Genomic DNA, 17356 nt, shown 5'->3' with positions numbered 1-17356 from the left:
CAAACGAAAACCACGTAGTAGTCTAATGCGCCCTTGACATCATTTGATGGTGATGTAAAGCGTAGCGCATTTCAGGAGCTGGGAAAAACATACCTCTGATAAAGTCCCTTGGTATTGTCTGGATGATTGGAAATAATGAATCAGAAAAAAGATGCGGTACACGTAAAAGCGCGAAACAAGTTGAGTGATCGCGAAGGAAGAAATAATGCACGATGAGCGAGGCGAAAGCCAGGGTGCAGTAGCTGTACCTTGCACTGGTCTGCATGTGCAATAGCAGCATTCCCTGCAAGCTTCGATTGTTAACTCGAGCTTACAATAGTGAGCATGTGGAGAAATGAGCATTTCCGAAGATGAGCCGGCACGCCACGATTGTATCGATCAATCAATAGAGATGATGCATGTTTTATATACAGTGATTACTTTAATTGTATTTCTAAGCACTCAATGTAAGATGATAGTGTGAGGTTATGACAGTGAAAGTGTTGGAACTGTTCCATTCGAACTTTGTATATCACCTTTTGTGTAGGCAGGACAGCATGCAATATCCAGTGAATACCACTCACTACCACTTACTGTAGCAAAGCATCGATGTGATCCAGTTGATTTTGTAGTCGAACTTCAAATTGAGGAGATATAAGAGAGCCAAGAGGCAGTGAAGGCTTGCTGAATGCCAGTCAGCTCCTATGCATTAGTGTTTATCACATATTATTGTGATCCATTCTAACTATACACGGGTGGCAGAACTAAGCACCTGCTTGTATCGGACAGCAAAAGGGGAATCATCATCGTCAAATTTATCGTGCTACCGTAAAAAAGGAAGGGGGTTAATCGCTAGGTCAAAATAAGTAAAACCGTTCAACCAGACAGACACCCTTCAAATGCAATCGTTACGTCCTCCAAACGCCGCCCATGCTCTTCGCTAGTCAATGCGTCCGTCTGTAAACATGCCTCATCCCATTCCGTTCCGTTCCATCTAGTACCCAGTGCTCCGAGACATATGTTGTGTAATGTGTAAAAAACAAAAAACAAAAGAGAAAGCATCGTCGCTCCATCAAACGCTTAAGCGTGTCGGCTACGCTTGCCTCCATTCCCGAACGTATCCTTTCCACTGAGACTACCAAGGTCAAAGATTTCATCAAAGTTCAGCTTGCGTTTAGACCCTGCTCTTTGCACCAAATGTCCTGCACCCCTAGGGCAAGCCCGGCTCGAGTTGCCCGTGAGTCTGGATTTTGATGACCGTGTAAGAGTAGGGGTGTCGTCGTGGGACCTCGAGTCCGATAGATCAAGAGTAGCAATGTTAGGGTACGGATGTGATGACTGGAAGTTGAAGCTGTCCTGAGAAGGGACAACGATCGGTGTTGGTTCTTCGTGGATAGGAGGGATGCTCGGGGGTGCAGAGTCGGTTCGCATTTGGCTTGGCTGTTGAGGAGGGACACTTTGGCGGCTGATTTCAGGCGATGAAGCTGTCTCCACCTTCTCCGCCTCATCCTCGCTCTCCGTGTTCATAGAGCTGTTCTCGCGGCCATCGAGCCTTTCGGTAGCCCACTTTCGAATGTTCCGTCCTTCTCCATCGCGGAGACCCAATCCCTCCTTATCCAAGAACTGCACAAGGTCATCGAGACAATCCTGATATCCGTCGGCTCGTGCCTTAGACTGTCCGGCAGCAGAGATCTTGTAGAGCTTAGTCACCGAGAGAGCAGCTGCCTTGAAGACATCGAGAAGCTGTTCAGGGGTTTCTTGTTGAGCAGGCTGCTTTCCCATACCACCAGAGACGCCCCTCATAGGCTCCATTTTGATTAAGCGACGAAGAGTAGCGCAGATGCTGGAAATGAAGAGTCAGCGATGGCTTGTGGAAGTGAAGGGGATGACTGTCTTACCTGTTATCCGGGGTAAAGTCGTAAGTTTTCTGTCTTATAATGTTCCTGGAAAAGAAAGAGAGGAGAATAATATCAAACAATGCAAAAGAGTCGCGAAGATTGGGGTGTGTTGCTCCTGAAGAGCTGCTTCCCAAGTCTGAACTGTTGGCAGGGTAGGGAACAAAGGTTGGGGTCACTGAAGCCTTCGACCAGTCATCCACTTCAACACCGCAACAGAGCCTGACAGACGGCACTAACCGAGGGGTCGGCAGGTGGAGTGGGGGAAATGAACCACGTGACTTGACACGGACGACGTTGAATGTGCCGGGAGATCACGATAGTGGGCGTTTGGTAGAATAAAGTTCCGATACCCTTGGTGATTCTGTTAGAGATAGATTTGATAGCATTGGGACTCTGTCTGAAAATATGCTTTAGTAGTCGAACCTCGATCAAATGCAGTGACGTCGCTGTTCTGTCCGGAATATTCTTTCTTCCTCACGGCATTGTGGGGCCGGGAAACAATGACAGGGACCTTTGCCATTGCAGCAGTGCGCTAGCCTTGCCTGGCCCCTTCGAGGTGACCGTTTAGATTCTACTCGCCGACACCTTAGCAAACGCATCTACTTTCAAACCCTTCAAACGACGATTACCACACAAGAGCGTTTTGCGAACAACGTCCTAGAAGCAGAGAATCAAACGCTCCAAGTATTCGCATTGATCTCCATTTCGCATCATAACCTCTTTGAACGCGTCTTCCCGACGCCAGTCGCGTAAAGAGGTTCATCCTAAATTCGACTTGCAATGGCTCCTCGCTCTCGAGCCAACGCCGTTGATACTGACGCGTCCATGTCCGACGCGCAGGAACACCGCCAGGCGGAGGATATGGTAAGTTTCTTTATTCATCACAGTTTATTTGCAACACGCGATGCAGAAGCCATGTGCTAATGAAATGCCTTTAGGAAGTTGACGAGACACCCGATTACACCGATACCGAGAACCCCAGCACCACTGCTAGCAGTGTCGCCGGAGAGCCTACCGGAGATGGGCGAAGGCGCCGTACAGAAGTCAACCAACTCCGTCGAAGCATTTTTGGAAAGAAGCACGATCGACTGGGCGAATCCAAGGTTTGTCGTCCTTCATACACAGACTGCCATTGAAAGACACTAACGATATCTGTAGGAAGATGACACAATCCGAAGATTTCGCTATCTGCTCGGTCTCACCGATCTATTCCGTCATTTCATTGAGACGAACCCAGACCCCAAAATCCGCGACATCATGACCGAAATCGACCGACAGAATGCCGAAGCAGCCCGTGCGAAGAAGGGTGCCGGAAGACAAGGAGGTGCCACGAGCGAACGACGTCGACGTACAGAAGCTGAAGAAGATGCTGAATTGCTGAAAGATGAGAAACAGGGGGGTTCTGCTGAGACGGTGTTCCGCGAATCCCCTTCGTTCGTTCATGGTCTCATGCGAGACTACCAGATTGCTGGACTCAATTGGCTCATCTCATTACACGAGAACGGTATTTCTGGCATCCTCGCGGACGAAATGGGTCTCGGCAAGACCCTGCAAACAATATCTTTTCTCGGTTACCTACGCCACATCCTAGACATCACCGGACCACACCTGGTTATCGTCCCAAAATCTACATTGGACAACTGGAAGCGCGAGTTTGCCAAGTGGACACCTGAGGTGGACGTTTTGGTACTACAAGGTGCCAAAGATGAGAGACAAGCCCTTATCAACGATCGACTCGTCGATGAGAAATTCGATGTTTGCATCACGAGTTACGAGATGGTACTCCGAGAGAAGTCGCACTTGAAGAAATTTGCCTGGGAGTACATCATTATTGATGAGGTACGTTTATTTCAGATTGACTGAAGTTGGATTTGCTAACCAAGATTCAGGCGCATCGTATCAAGAACGAAGAATCATCACTTTCGCAGGTTATTCGACTGTTCGATTCACGAAACCGACTGCTCATTACTGGTACACCTCTGCAGAACAACCTGCACGAACTCTGGGCTCTCCTCAACTTCTTACTTCCCGATGTTTTTGGTGACTCGGAGGCTTTCGACCAGTGGTTTTCTGGTCAAGACCGTGATCAAGATACAGTCGTTCAACAACTTCACAGAGTTCTCCGTCCTTTCTTATTGCGTCGTGTGAAGAGCGACGTGGAGAAGAGCTTGCTGCCCAAGAAGGAAGTCAACGTCTATTTGGGTATGTCGGAAATGCAGGTCAAGTGGTATCAAAAGATTTTGGAAAAGGACATCGACGCTGTCAACGGCGCAGGCGGCAAGCGTGAGTCCAAGACTCGACTGCTCAACATTGTCATGCAGCTTCGAAAGTGCTGCAACCATCCTTATCTGTTCGAAGGTGCCGAGCCAGGCCCTCCTTACACCACCGACGAGCATCTTGTTTACAATGCAGGTAAAATGGCTGTACTCGACAAACTGCTTAAGAGACTCCAGAAGCAGGGCAGCCGTGTTCTCATCTTCTCCCAGATGAGTCGATTGCTGGACATCCTTGAAGATTACTGCGTTTTCCGAGAGTACAAGTACTGCCGAATTGATGGTGGAACCGCCCACGAGGACCGAATCGCTGCTATTGATGAGTACAATAAGCCTGGGTCGGAGAAGTTCGTCTTTCTCCTTACAACACGTGCTGGTGGTCTGGGCATCAACCTGACAACTGCCGACATCGTTGTTCTGTATGATAGTGATTGGAACCCTCAGGCCGATTTGCAGGCCATGGATCGAGCCCATCGTATCGGCCAGACCAAACAAGTTGTTGTGTATAGATTTGTCACGGAAAATGCTATCGAAGAAAAGGTTTTGGAAAGAGCCGCTCAAAAGCTACGACTTGATCAGCTGGTCATTCAGCAAGGTCGCGCACAACAAGCCGCCAAGGCCGCAGCGAACAAGGACGAGCTTCTGTCTATGATTCAGCATGGCGCCGAAAAGGTCTTCCAGTCCAAGGGCGCTACAGGTACCATGGGGTCCAAGGATGGGGAGGTCGACGATGATGACATCGACGCGATCCTTGCCAGAGGTGAAGACCGAACCAAGGAGCTCAATGCCAAGTATGAGAAGCTAGGAATTGATGACCTCCAAAAGTTCACCTCGGAGTCTGCCTACGAATGGAACGGCGAAAACTTTGCCAACACGAAGAAGAATATTAACACGACTTGGATCAACCCAGCCAAGCGAGAACGAAAAGAACAGTCGTACTCGATGGACAAATACTTCCGACAGACCATGTATCCCAATCCCAAGGCGGACGCGAAGCCCAAGGCACCTCGAGCACCTAAGCAGGTTCCTGTACACGACTACCAGTTCTACCCGCCTCGTCTTCGTGATCTTCAAGATAGGGAAACCGCCTACTACCGCAAGGAAATTGGCTACAAGGTTCCTCTCGCTGACGGCGAAGAAGACACTCTTGAAGAGCGAGAGGCCGAGAGAGCCCTTGACCAACAGGAGATCGATAATGCCACACCGTTGACTGAGGAGGAGAGAGAAGAGAAAGAGACGCTTTCGCTACAAGGTTTTGGGGACTGGAACAAGCGAGACTTTCAACAATTTGTCAACGGATCTGGCAAATATGGGCGACACGAATACGAGGGCATCTCCCAGGAGATCGACAGCAAGTCACCTCCTGAAATCAAGGCTTATGCCAAGGTCTTCTGGCAAAGGTACACTGAAATTGCCGACTATCCCAAGTACATCAAGACCATTGAAGATGGCGAGGAGCGCACGCGCCGCATCGAGCATCACCAGAAGCTATTAAAGAAGAAAATGGGGCAGTACCGAGTTCCTCTGCAGCAGCTCAAGATCAACTACTCTGTTTCCACTACCAACAAAAAGGTGTACACCGAAGAGGAGGACCGATTCTTACTGGTTCTGCTCGATCGCTATGGTATTGACTCGGAGGGTCTCTACGAAAAGATGCGAGATGATATCAGAGAATCGCCTCTCTTCCGATTTGACTGGTTCTTCCTCAGCCGAACGCCTATTGAGCTGTCGCGTCGTTGCACTACCTTGATCACTACAATTGTTAAAGAGTTTGAGGATGTTCCTGCTCGTAATGGAGTTAACGGAAAATCTAAGCGAGAGCCTGACGATGAGAACGATGAGGACAGTATTCTTGGAATGGCACCAGCAAAGAAGAAAGCGAAGAACGAGGTCAAGGTGAGTCACTGATTGATTGTTCTATTCTAATGTTTGTTGCTAACGAACTTGTAGAACAAGGCGCTTGACAATGTCAAATCTGTCAAATCTAGCAAGAACAGCTCTGCAACTCCGTCCAGAGCATCCAGTGTTGCGTCTACCGCATCTGCGGGTGGTTCTGCCAAGAGCAAGAAGGGTAGAAAGAAGTGAGCGGAGAAAAAAGAGGGCTCCAGTATGTGGGTTGGTAAAGGGATAGACTTTTGGCGTTTGGTTGCTTTGAGGACTTATAAGAGAAGTCATCGTGCAGTACTTCATTAATCTGGCCTGGCAGTTTGTGACAAAGGGCCAGAACATGCATCACACGATGCCGCGGCAGTTGGAAGGATACAGGCGCGAGGACGGCTGATGGCACAATGTAAAAAGAGTTGTTTGAGAGCAGAAGAACCATGTATAGCTTTGCACTGCTTCATGTTGAACTTGACTGCCGCAATCGCATCAAGAGGGTGATGTGTATCAGATTCAAAGTCGTAGAAACGTGATCAATCGTGCAATTTTCGACCTTTCCTTAAACCCTGGAGAGATGGTAAGAATTACAAGCCCATTTGTCTTCCTCTTATCTCCCCTTATACACTCCCAGTCTTTTCCATCACCTCTAGCTTCCGTTTATTTTTTGCCCCATTTGAACAAAAAAAGATTTATTTGTTTGTCCCCCGAAACGCCGTACTATGCAAGCACACAGGAAAAGAACGCATCTACTGCATTCGGTTGATTCGTTCCCTCTCGACCTCGTAGTTGAAGTCGAAGTAGCCCTTGTCGAAGTGGTGAACTCGCACGTATCCGTCCTCTCCGCCGCTGGCGTAGCTCTTGCCTGTGGGGTCGGCGGCGACAGTGTTGAGGGGACCGAAGTGACCTCGCACACGGCCGATCTCGTCTTCGAAAATCTTGTGGTAGAAACGGGCCTCGAACTTACCCTGTCGGGCAGAGGTTCGGGTGACATCCATGGCGGCTTGACCACCACCGAGGATGACAAAGTCCTTCTTGGGGGTGATGGTGGCACTGTTGAGGGGTGTGTCGGCGACGTAAGTCTTGAGGACCTCCAGGTCACGGGCAGAGATGAGCTGGGTATTGTCAGTATTGAGTGTTTCCACAGGAACTCTGCTCAACGCACCTTGGAAGTCTTGTCCTTGCAAGCGGTGATAAAGTAGGTGCGGTCGGGAGACCACTGGAGATCGACGATAGGCTGGTTGAGCTCGTGAACGGGGACGTTGTCGAGCAAGTCGCCAGTCTTGGCGTCATATCGGCTTACGCTGCCATCCTCGTGGCCAGCGATGATGTATTTGCTGAGGGCGCTCCAGCCGGCAACGGTGGCCTTGCTCTCGTCGCAAACGATGGTGAGGCTCTTCTCGTCGTTCTGCTCGGCGTTGAGGTCGGGGTTGATGTCGATGACAACAATGTTGGAAAGGTAACCCATTCGCTTCTCAGTAACTCCCAGTAGCTTGGTTCCATCTTCGTTGAATTCGACTCGCTTGACGGCGGTGGGGAACTCCCAGGTCTTGATGAGGCGGCCGGACTTGACCTCCCAGAGACGGATAGTGTTGTCGGCAGAACCGGAGGCGATCATGGTTGAGGTGGGGTTGACATCGACAGTCCAGATGGCACCGACGTGGCCGTGGTAGGTTCCAAGACGCTCGCCGTTGTGAGAGAACCAGGCGCAGATCTGCTGGTCCTTTGCGACGGAGAAGATGAGATCGCCATCTTTGTTGAACCTGGATGTGTGTTAGTATGGTTGCGGGTGAAGTTGAAGGCCCCCGAGTCGATAACGAATAGAGGTTCGCAGACCAATATCCCCCCCTCTTTGTAACTCCATCTCGTTATAGACTGGACAGGACAAAGACATATTCACATACTTAATTTGGGTGAGCGCACGCTCGTGCCCGGCAAGAAGAATGGGCCTCATGATTTCGGTTTCGGGGATCAGGCACTAGGAGGGGTTGACGGAAGCAGGTTCGGAGCGGCTGATTATATGGCGAGGGCTTTCGCGATGAATTTTTGGCGGTTGTGTGCGTTTTGGACCTTTTGGTGGGGCAAGAAATCAATCCCCCGCCTCCCAGCTAGAATAGTGACACAGGGCTGATGCCTGATGAGGAGCAGATGGTGTGTTAAAGTTGAGCTTAGCCATGTCTGGATACTTGGCTGCCTTGGGGGAGAGCTACTAAGTTAAGGTTGTACAGAAATAAAATTTCAAAAACTGGTTCAAGACGCCTTAGAGTGATTGATCAATTTTGTCATGCGTGTTGTATATGACTGTATGTTATTTCAGCCTATCACACATCAAGTCATGTAGAACAGTTAGAGTCATTAAAAGAATTAAAGAGTCATAAGAATGAGTAACTCTTGGTAGGAGCGTCCAGAGATGATTCATTGCATGATCCTTCCTGCCTTGACTGAAGATGACCTCACCTTTAGTACACAATCCTGAGGCATCAAGAACTGGAGTATTCGTAATTTTCACAACTCCCGCCTCGCTTTGGTGTAAGACAAAGCAAGGCTGAAGATATCTACAATCTTGCCAATATCACTGGCCCAACCTGCAAGCCACAGCCAGACTCATCCTGGTCGATCATACCTTTTCCAGAATTGTGTCAGCCCTGCCTCGATAGTCTCACAGCCGACTGCTCCAAGGCTTGGACTGTACCAGTTCGGATATGGAAAAGTTATAGAACGAGCTCACCAATATTCACAACAAGAGGGCTACCAATTTCGAAGAAACTGTACATCACTTGAGCAATACTGTACTACATTATTGCCGTTTTCTGTATCAAACACCTTGTTTTGATATTGTCTTTTTTCCTTTTTAACTTTGATCTAGAAAACTTCTTTACGAAAAGACTTGCATTATTGCATCGACTTGCATGCACACATTGTCGGACGTCTGGAGATCGTTCGGCATCTAATACGCAATTGCAGATTCGAGTGTAATTATATTCAAACTGATCATGTACGGCGAGCTCTTCCGTTGCGCCGTGTTGACGAGAACAAATAGTTCCCGAAAAGTGCCGAGACAGCAACGGCATTTGAGGTTACTATCATCAGCGTTATCGATACCATCAAGGCTCGATAGCAAGCATCAACGGCCATGCAGCCGATCATATACGCCCCAAGCCGAACCCGCAACAGGCGGGTCCCAGCAAAGTCAGATTCTCACCCACAACCAGGCGTCTTCATTCCCAAAGTCGCACAGGCAAAGCCTCTTTCACACGTGTTCGGACGTCTCTTCCGTGTTCACCGGAGTTCCCCCATCCGCCGCTATTCGGACTGCCCCTCCTCTAAACTCGACAGTCCGAGCCCACTCTATATACAGCGACTACTTCCCTGTTAATAATCGACGCAACAACTTGGCTTCAGTCTTTTCGTCAGCCTCTGTTGTCGAGTCTTTGTCTTTTTCCAATCGTTTACAGCAGAAAAGACTCTTTTCCTCGACCACAATGGTTGCTACAAAGCTCGATGGCAATGCCATTGCCAAGTCGATCAGAGAGAAGCTCTGTGCCGAAGTGAATGAGAAACAGAAGATTAACCCCAGATTCAAGCCTTGCCTCAAGATCATCCAAGGTATGACTTGTTACTCACAATGCTTCACTCATTCAACGCTGACTCAATTGTCCTACAGTCGGTGATCGCTCAGACTCTTGTTCGTAACATCTCTGCCCCGCCATCATGAGATCATCTCACCACTAACCCCGCCATGTAGCTACTTATGTTCGCATGAAGCTCAAGGCTGCCGCTGAGGTTAGTCAGAGGATCTCACACCTCACGACTCAATCACTGACTCTTCATTGTAGGCTGGCATTGACAGCCAATTGCTGCACTATCCTGAATCTATCTCCGAGGCAGAGCTCCTTGACCATATTCGTCAGCACAACAACGACCCTGCTGTCCATGGTATCTTGGTTCAATTGCCTCTCCCCAAGCACATTTCTGAGTATACCGTTACATCTTTTGTGGCAGACGAGAAGGATGTCGACGGCTTCGGCACCAAAAACATTGGAGAGCTCGCCAAGAGGGGTGGCAAGCCTCTTTTCATTCCTTGCACACCCAAGGGTTGCATGATCCTTCTCAAGGAGTCTGGTATTGACCTGAAGGGCAAGAATGCCGTTGTCCTCGGAAGAAGTGACATTGTCGGTAGCCCCGTCAGTTATCTCTTGCGAAATGCCGACGCCACTGTTACCGTCGTGCACTCCAAGACACAGAACATTGAGCAGCATGTCCGAAACGCAGATGTTCTCGTCGCCGCTATTGGCCAGCCTCTCTTTGTTCCGGGCAGCTGGATCAAGCCTGGAGCCGTTGTCATCGATGTCGGAACTAACTTCCTTCCCGATGCGACCAAGAAGTCTGGCCACCGACTTGTTGGCGATGTGGACTACGCCTCTGCAGTTGAGGTTGCTTCCGCCATCACCCCTGTTCCTGGCGGTGTCGGACCCATGACTGTTGCCATGTTGATGCAGAACGTTGTCGATGCTACGACTTGGTACTTTGAGTCTCAGAAGCTTCGCAAGACCATTCCCCTACCTCTGAAGCTGGAGGACCCCGTCCCTTCAGATATCGCCGTGTCGCGAGCTCAAACACCCAAGGATATCACACGAATTGCTGCCGAGATTGGCATTGCACCCCACGAGCTGGAACCTTACGGCGCATACAAGGCCAAGGTTGACCTTGGTCTCATGCAGCGACTGGAGCACCGAAGAAACGGTCGTTATGTCGTTGTCACTGGTATCACTCCCACTCCTCTTGGTGAGGGCAAGTCCACAACAACCATGGGTTTGGCTCAGGCCTTGGGAGCTCATGTCGGACGCATGACGTTTGCCAATGTACGACAACCTAGCCAGGGCCCTACCTTTGGTATCAAGGGAGGTGCTGCCGGAGGAGGCTACAGTCAGGTCATCCCTATGGACGAATTCAACATGCATTTGACTGGCGATATCCACGCCATTGGTGCCGCCAACAACCTGCTAGCGGCTGCTATCGAGACCCGTATCTTCCACGAGAACACCCAGAAAGACGGCCCCTTGTACAAGCGACTAGTCCCCGTCAAGAATGGTGCGAGGAAGTTTGCTCCTGTCATGTTCCGTCGTTTGAAGAAGCTCGGAATCGACAAGACCAACCCCGACGAGTTGACAGAAGACGAGATTCACCGATTCGCTCGACTGGATATTGACCCCGAGACCATCACTTGGAGGCGAGTTCTCGACGTGAATGACCGTCACCTGCGAGGCATCACAGTGGGTGCCGCCCCCACTGAGAAGGGACAGACGCGAGAGACCGGATTCGACATCACTGTTGCTAGTGAGTGTATGGCTATCCTCGCTCTCAGCAACAACCTAGCTGAGATGCGTGAGCGTCTGGGGTCGATGGTCGTAGCCACATCACGAGGTGGTGACCCTGTTACAGCTGACGACCTTGGTGCTGGCGGTGCCCTCACTGCTCTCATGAAGGATGCTATCAAGCCTAACCTCATGCAGACCCTCGAGGGCACTCCCGTCTTTGTCCATGCTGGCCCCTTTGCCAATATTAGCATCGGACAGAGCTCTATTCTTGCTGACAAGCTTGCACTGAAGCTTGCCGGTACCGAAGCTGATGAAGACCATCAAAAAAAGGCCGGATTTGTCGTCACTGAGGCTGGCTTTGACTTCACCATGGGAGGTGAGCGATTCTTCAACATCAAGTGCCGTACCTCTGGACTCGTTCCAGACGTCGTTGTCATCGTTGCCACAGTCCGAGCTCTCAAGGTCCACGGAGGTGCCCCCCCTATCGCCCCTGGTGCTGCCCTCAGCCCTGTTTACAAGGAAGAGAACGTCGATATCCTACGTGCTGGCTGCGTGAACCTCAAGAAGCAAATTGCCAATGCCAAGTCATTCGGTATTCCTGTCGTCGTTGCAATCAACAAGTTTGCGACCGACACAGATGCTGAGATTGCTGTCATCCGCGAGGAGGCTGTCTCGGCCGGTGCTGAGAATGCCATCCTGTCTAACCACTGGGCCGAGGGTGGTAAGGGTGCCGTCGATCTGGCCCACGGTGTCATTGCGGCAGCTGAGAAGCCCAAGGACCTCAAGTTCACCTACAACCTCGAAGGAACCGTCCAAGAGCGTCTCGAGGCTATCGGAAAGCAGATGTATGGTGCCGAGAAGGTCGAGCTCAGCGAGCTTGCTCAGAAAAAGGTTGACACCTACACTCGCCAAGGATTTGGTCACCTGCCTATTTGTGTGGCTAAGACACAATACTCTCTTTCTCACGATCCCGACCTGAAGGGTGCTCCTACTGGCTTCACGGTTCCCATTCGAGATGTCCGACTGGCTGCTGGAGCAGGATACTTGTAAGCTTATTCCCTACTATTTAACGCAACGTAACTAACGCAGGCCTAGCTACGCCCTTGCTGCTGATATCCAAACAATCCCAGGTCTGCCAACAGCACCTGGTTATCTCAACGTTGATGTCAACGTGGAGACAGGCGAGATTGAGGGTCTGTTTTAATGATACCAAAACTCATGTATAATGGACAAGTAGCTGGAGTAAGGCATATGGGACTGTGCTCCCTCAACTCAACGTGGGAGTCATGAATGGCAAGGCGAAACATTGGACGTGACATTTCAACACATGGTGCGGGACTGGTTTAGCGGAATCACATATCATCTGCCGTTTTATGGCAATATTTAGAATCAACTATTATCTGGATAAATTTGGAGTCATTCGTGATGAGATGGATTGAACAAGAGGAAGATCCCGACATTTAGGGTGCTGAATCTAGATCTGCCAATAGTCTGCCATGCAGAAGCATAAAAGTCACAGCTGAACATCCCTTGATTCTGCCTTGGCTGGAAATGCAACCGCACCATGCATGCTACGTAACAGGGCGTCGACGGTATTTGCCGTTGATTGTGTTACGCTAGAGTGCAGTACCGCAGCCACAAAATCGCGTGCCTACGATGCTGGGAACATGTAGGTCCCGTGTTTGGTAACCTGTTTTATTATTGTGTATGTGGTTGGCTAGGAAGTTTACCACCACAACAAGCCTTGTACTAGACAATGTGACAGGGTCGGAATTTCCCGTTGATAACTACCTAACTATTGTGCTAAGTCCAGAGCAGTTGGAACGAGGCGTTTCGTGCGGAGTTAGATCAACGTTAATTTGAGGTGTCAATAAAGACGCTCCTGGGGAGCTGCAAGCGATATTATCTTTTCGCTGTTCAATCGAAGCTGTGTTATATCCAGGGAGGTGGAACATAGAATACTTGATCTGGAATGATCACAGTCATGGTTAATTAATAGCAGTTACTGCAACCTTGATTACCTAAATAGGCCTGTCATTCAGCTCAAGGTTTACCGTATGGGAACTACAGATTCGAAGCTTACCATTGGCCGCAACAGAATAGCCACGAGAAGCCATGTAAGACTCAGCCCGACTTGACTAGCAAGGTGAGGCCAATGGCTCGACGCCTGCAGAGGAAGCAGTACCGTTTGACCCCTTACCGCCCATTGAGGTCGTTGCATTGTCGAACTCTGTGTGAGTTGGTTCAACGTTCAAGGGGTGACGTCTAAGGAAGCTGAAGAACATGTGTTTCCCTTCTAGGGCGAGCGTAGACCTTTGCTGGATACAAATACGTACCGTATGTCTCGGGGTCTAATAATACAACATTGCTGACTTATAGCCAACAAACTTGGTTCGACAAGCATTAGTCCCGATGGTACGAAGAAGCTTTCAGACTTGTCGCACACCAACAAGCAAAACAGTCACTACCGAAGAGTTCAACCCCACCAACGGTTCTGACCTGTCACTTTCGGTACGGTACGGCTGATCACAGAACGGGTTAGAATCTGAGGCCCTTGACGCCATCTTCTGTACAGTGGTTGTGATAAACTGCGTACATCTCCGGAGGGTCCTGGATAGAGTTGCTTCTGCGAGACATCTGACTCTTCCAACTGTGCCATATTGGGTAGGGAATGCGAAGAGTGTAGCGGTTTGATTGTTGCATTGCTGTGGCTTGTACGTTTATGTGATTTTCCGTCTCGGGTAATGCAGCTTGTTCAATACGCACACGAGCCAAGTGTACGCAGCTGCAACTAATCAAGCTTCGTGTCAGCGACATATAGATAGATAATTTTCGTATATAGACGTGGACTAAGCAGTGACCATAACGGGTATACCGGTGACTGCCTTGCCAAGAGCCTGATCTAAAGCATGGATCGTGCCTGTCTGCTCTGATACTACCTTTAGACTAAGAATAAGCATCTGACACTGCCTTGGACAGATGTGTCATGTCAACCTCATTCTCATACTATCCAATGCATTGGCTCATCTACTAGGATGGTGCCAGAACTCTCCCTCCACGTTACCAGCACAATGGTGCGCCATCACCCAACACGACAGGGCACTGCCACTCAAGCTATCAGCCCTAAATGATGCAGGCCTTTGACATGGAGAGCTAAACAAGCTTTCGGTTGCTTCCAGGATTACCTGCCAATAAGACCTGATACCAGGATCTCAGAGGCCCTGGTACTGATCTGAGCCCTACAGTGTGGGCTTGCCTAGCTCCTGTCGAGACCATTCTATTTCGAAACCAAATCAAGGCAGCCAACGCCATTTCAACCTCATACAAAGACCATCCTCTTGATTCTTCCTTCGAGTCTCTGTTTTAATCTCGTCAAGTCCTACTCCAAGAGCTTTCAGGTTCCTTTTGGAGCCCCATGTACAGCAATCCATGATTACCAAACCCTTGAGCAACAGCATGACTTCAAAACATCCCTTGAGACGATCGTGTGCTTTTTGTCGGGCGAGGAAGATCAAGTGTTCCAACGAAACAATCTGCGAGGCTTGTCGTAAGCAAGGCGTCGACTGCATCTACGACTTTGAATCTCCACGAGCCAAAGGACGGAATCTCAGCTTCGACGGCTCCAAAAGCAACAATCTACTACAGGTACGAAGTGATCATGACTTGCCCGAAAGCAAGAGGAGAAGATCGTGCTCCGCCAACTCTGCTTCTTCCATGTCCCCCAGAAGAGCACACGAAGATCTCGTGCCGCTGGGGGATGGCGTCGAAAGCCTTGCCGCCTCCCTTGAGCAGGTGTTTCAGGACAGGTTTTCCCAAATGGTTTTCGGAGAAGCAAGCCGTGTTGACTTACAGGCAACTCGTAACAAATCTCGATGCATTGGACTCCTTCCCCTGGTAGCTTGCGACCTTGTCGGTTCTGTTGGCCAGGGATATAGCATCTTGGGAGCCTGCCAGCCTGATGATTCCAACAGTCAATTAATCCGTTCTGGTTTATCCAACGACAAAACTTCCAGCATGTTCGACAACAATGCCTCATATTGCAGCAGTCCCATCTCCACCTTTAGCCATCGACAGAGGAACCAGCTGATAGATGTCTGGTACTCGGCACATCCTTTGACCTTTCTTATCTCCAAGACACTACTCCTCCGAGAAATGCGCGAAGATACATGCGACGAGATCCTCATAGCTGTTATGCTAGCGGATGCTAGTTTTGTCATCGGGGAGGCTCCTATGGTAACTCGTGGGCACGAACTCTTACAGTGGGCGAAGGCCCAGTTGCAGATGCGACCTAATCACGCTTTGGAAGAAAACGACGCTGTATACTCGGGAGTGCCAACGAGAGTGTATAAAGGTGTGACGACTGCACAGACACTGGTGTTACTGGCCTGGAACGCTCTCTCGACGAACGAATTCCGCCGAGCCGTCTGCTATATACAAGTCGCCAGTAAGATGGTGACCCAAATCAAGGATTGCATGTCGAAAGATGTCTCTCCACCTAGCTCCAGTCGCATCAACGGGGTGGATGTGCTCGATGTTGAGAAAGAGGTTGTCTCCAATCTGTGGTGGACTACCTTTTCACTCAACCTTTGGATGTCCATCCAGGCAGGCGTTTCACCCGATGCCAGTCTGTCAAACTTTACACATGATTCTCTCCCAGCAACAGAAAACTCGTCTGTCTCTATTCAGCTCGACCTTGTTTCCGAGAACTTCAACACATTGCAGAAGCAGAAGCGCAACATTCGAGAGATGCGGCCCCTTGCCCATATTGTCAATACGGTTGCCTATCTTTTCTCGCAGTCAGATCAAATTGCATCCAAGCATGGTTTGAATGCCTGCAGAGAAGCCATGCGCGAAGTCGAGAGCTCAAATACAAAACGTTCCAATCAAGGTGACCAACCAGATGAATCACGACACTTGATCGTTGCATTCCACCAGACAATGATCATCCAACTCCTCTTCCCCAAGAACGGGCCATTCTATGACCAAGTTATCATCCCAACAGATACTTTGCATCAATTTTGCTCGTCGCTGGAACATATCATCCGATCCCTTTCGCCTACTAGCGGGCAGCTCGATCATCACGCAACCCCTGCTTCCTCCATTCAAGAACCTCTTTCCAAATCTCTTTGCAACCTCTTGGATGCTTGTTCCAGAGCTTTCAGTCTCGTTAGCGAGAATCTAGGGCTCGGCCTCGACCCCAGCTACTTCCGTCCTGATTGGGACAGCCGACTGTGTTCTTTAGCAAGCTCTTTATACTCAATCAGTAAAACCAGCAGCTTCTACCAGACTACGTCTTTGCGAAACGTGAGGAAGCAACTGAAAGCTTGTATCCGAGCTTTTAGTGGTCAAGACTCCTCAAATGCATTGGGGTTGCTGGACCCGAGAATGAATAATATTCGATCCTTGTCCCATTCCCCTCGCAATGAAGCACCGAATACTTTTATTGTTACAGACGACTCTTCGACCGATATCCCTTCACCCTTCCGCTATGCAGAAGGTGATCCGAGACTATCCTCATCCATGCCGTCCTCATCAGCATCGTCGACCAGTGTCTCCACCCAATCATTCACCCCCTTTGAGGAAATGACCGAGTGGAATGTCGGAGAGAACTACTCTCCAGGTGTTATGAACACAGGTAATCTGAGTTCTCCTACAGTAGTTCATTCGGGATTGCAAAATGGGACTCCCATGCAGAACGTGTGGTACTCACAGCCGACCCATATGTTGAACTTTCAGGCTGCTGGTCCAGCCTCCATGCAGAACAACCAATGGGTATGGCCAAGCACAAGGGCTGAAGATACGACGTATATGTCATTCCAAGCTCTGGATATGGAAGATGCATAGTGGGCATGATGATTTACAAATTAGCGCGATACTGGGATTGGAGTTACTGCAGCGGAAAAATCAAAATGAACTGCCGAGATACTGGTTTGAATTCTGTAATTAGGTATTGACTGCTTGTGTTTCCACAGTATTCTGTATCAAGTGTGTACCTTATCAACGTTTAGCC

General features: G+C 49.6%; 5 protein-coding genes across 5 annotated transcripts; 3 read left to right on the top strand and 2 right to left on the bottom strand.

Annotated features, from left to right (window-relative positions):
• Positions 1–771: 771 nt before the first annotated feature.
• FGSG_10270 (uncharacterized protein) lies at positions 772–2064 on the bottom strand. Its single transcript, XM_011320921.1, has 2 exons — positions 1878–2064; positions 772–1822 (listed from the first exon to the last, which is right to left on the bottom strand). Exon 2 carries the CDS (start codon positions 1789–1791, stop codon positions 1060–1062), a length of 732 nt encoding a protein of 243 aa, XP_011319223.1. The 5' UTR covers positions 1792–1822; positions 1878–2064; the 3' UTR covers positions 772–1059.
• Positions 2065–2657: 593 nt separating this feature from the next.
• On the top strand, positions 2658–6235 carry FGSG_10269 (ISWI chromatin remodeling complex ATPase ISW1; the record flags this gene model as incomplete). Its single annotated transcript, XM_011320920.1, has 5 exons — positions 2658–2741; positions 2816–2980; positions 3036–3716; positions 3767–6046; positions 6101–6235. 5 exons carry the CDS (start codon positions 2658–2660, stop codon positions 6233–6235), a joined length of 3345 nt encoding a protein of 1114 aa, XP_011319222.1.
• Positions 6236–6777: 542 nt separating this feature from the next.
• Positions 6778–7982, bottom strand: FGSG_10268 (eukaryotic translation initiation factor 3 39 kDa subunit; the record flags this gene model as incomplete). Its single annotated transcript, XM_011320919.1, has 3 exons — positions 6778–7143; positions 7194–7791; positions 7933–7982. 3 exons carry the CDS (start codon positions 7980–7982, stop codon positions 6778–6780), a joined length of 1014 nt encoding a protein of 337 aa, XP_011319221.1.
• Positions 7983–9510: 1528 nt separating this feature from the next.
• On the top strand, positions 9511–12687 carry FGSG_10267 (C-1-tetrahydrofolate synthase; the record flags this gene model as incomplete). Its single annotated transcript, XM_011320918.1, has 5 exons — positions 9511–9634; positions 9693–9713; positions 9774–9811; positions 9865–12392; positions 12442–12687. 5 exons carry the CDS (start codon positions 9511–9513, stop codon positions 12548–12550), a joined length of 2820 nt encoding a protein of 939 aa, XP_011319220.1. The 3' UTR covers positions 12551–12687.
• Positions 12688–14802: 2115 nt separating this feature from the next.
• On the top strand, positions 14803–17141 carry FGSG_10266 (uncharacterized protein; the record flags this gene model as incomplete). The annotated part of the gene is made up of 2 exons (XM_011320917.1): positions 14803–16981; positions 17041–17141. The coding sequence occupies 2 exons, from the start codon at positions 14803–14805 to the stop codon at positions 17139–17141; spliced, it is 2280 nt and encodes a 759-aa protein (XP_011319219.1).
• Between the last annotated feature and the right edge of the window lie 215 nt (positions 17142–17356).

This window comes from Fusarium graminearum, chromosome 1 (assembly GCF_000240135.3).
Source record: "Fusarium graminearum PH-1 chromosome 1, whole genome shotgun sequence".
Taxonomy (NCBI): domain Eukaryota; kingdom Fungi; phylum Ascomycota; class Sordariomycetes; order Hypocreales; family Nectriaceae; genus Fusarium; species Fusarium graminearum.
Note: the sequence above shows the minus strand (reverse complement) of the source record. Positions and strands in the feature narration are given on the sequence as shown.

Coding starts and splice junctions, on each gene's coding strand:
- FGSG_10270 (XM_011320921.1), bottom strand. CDS start 1,791: ATGGAGCCTATGAGGGGCGTCTCTGGTGGTATGGGAAAGCAGCCTGCT.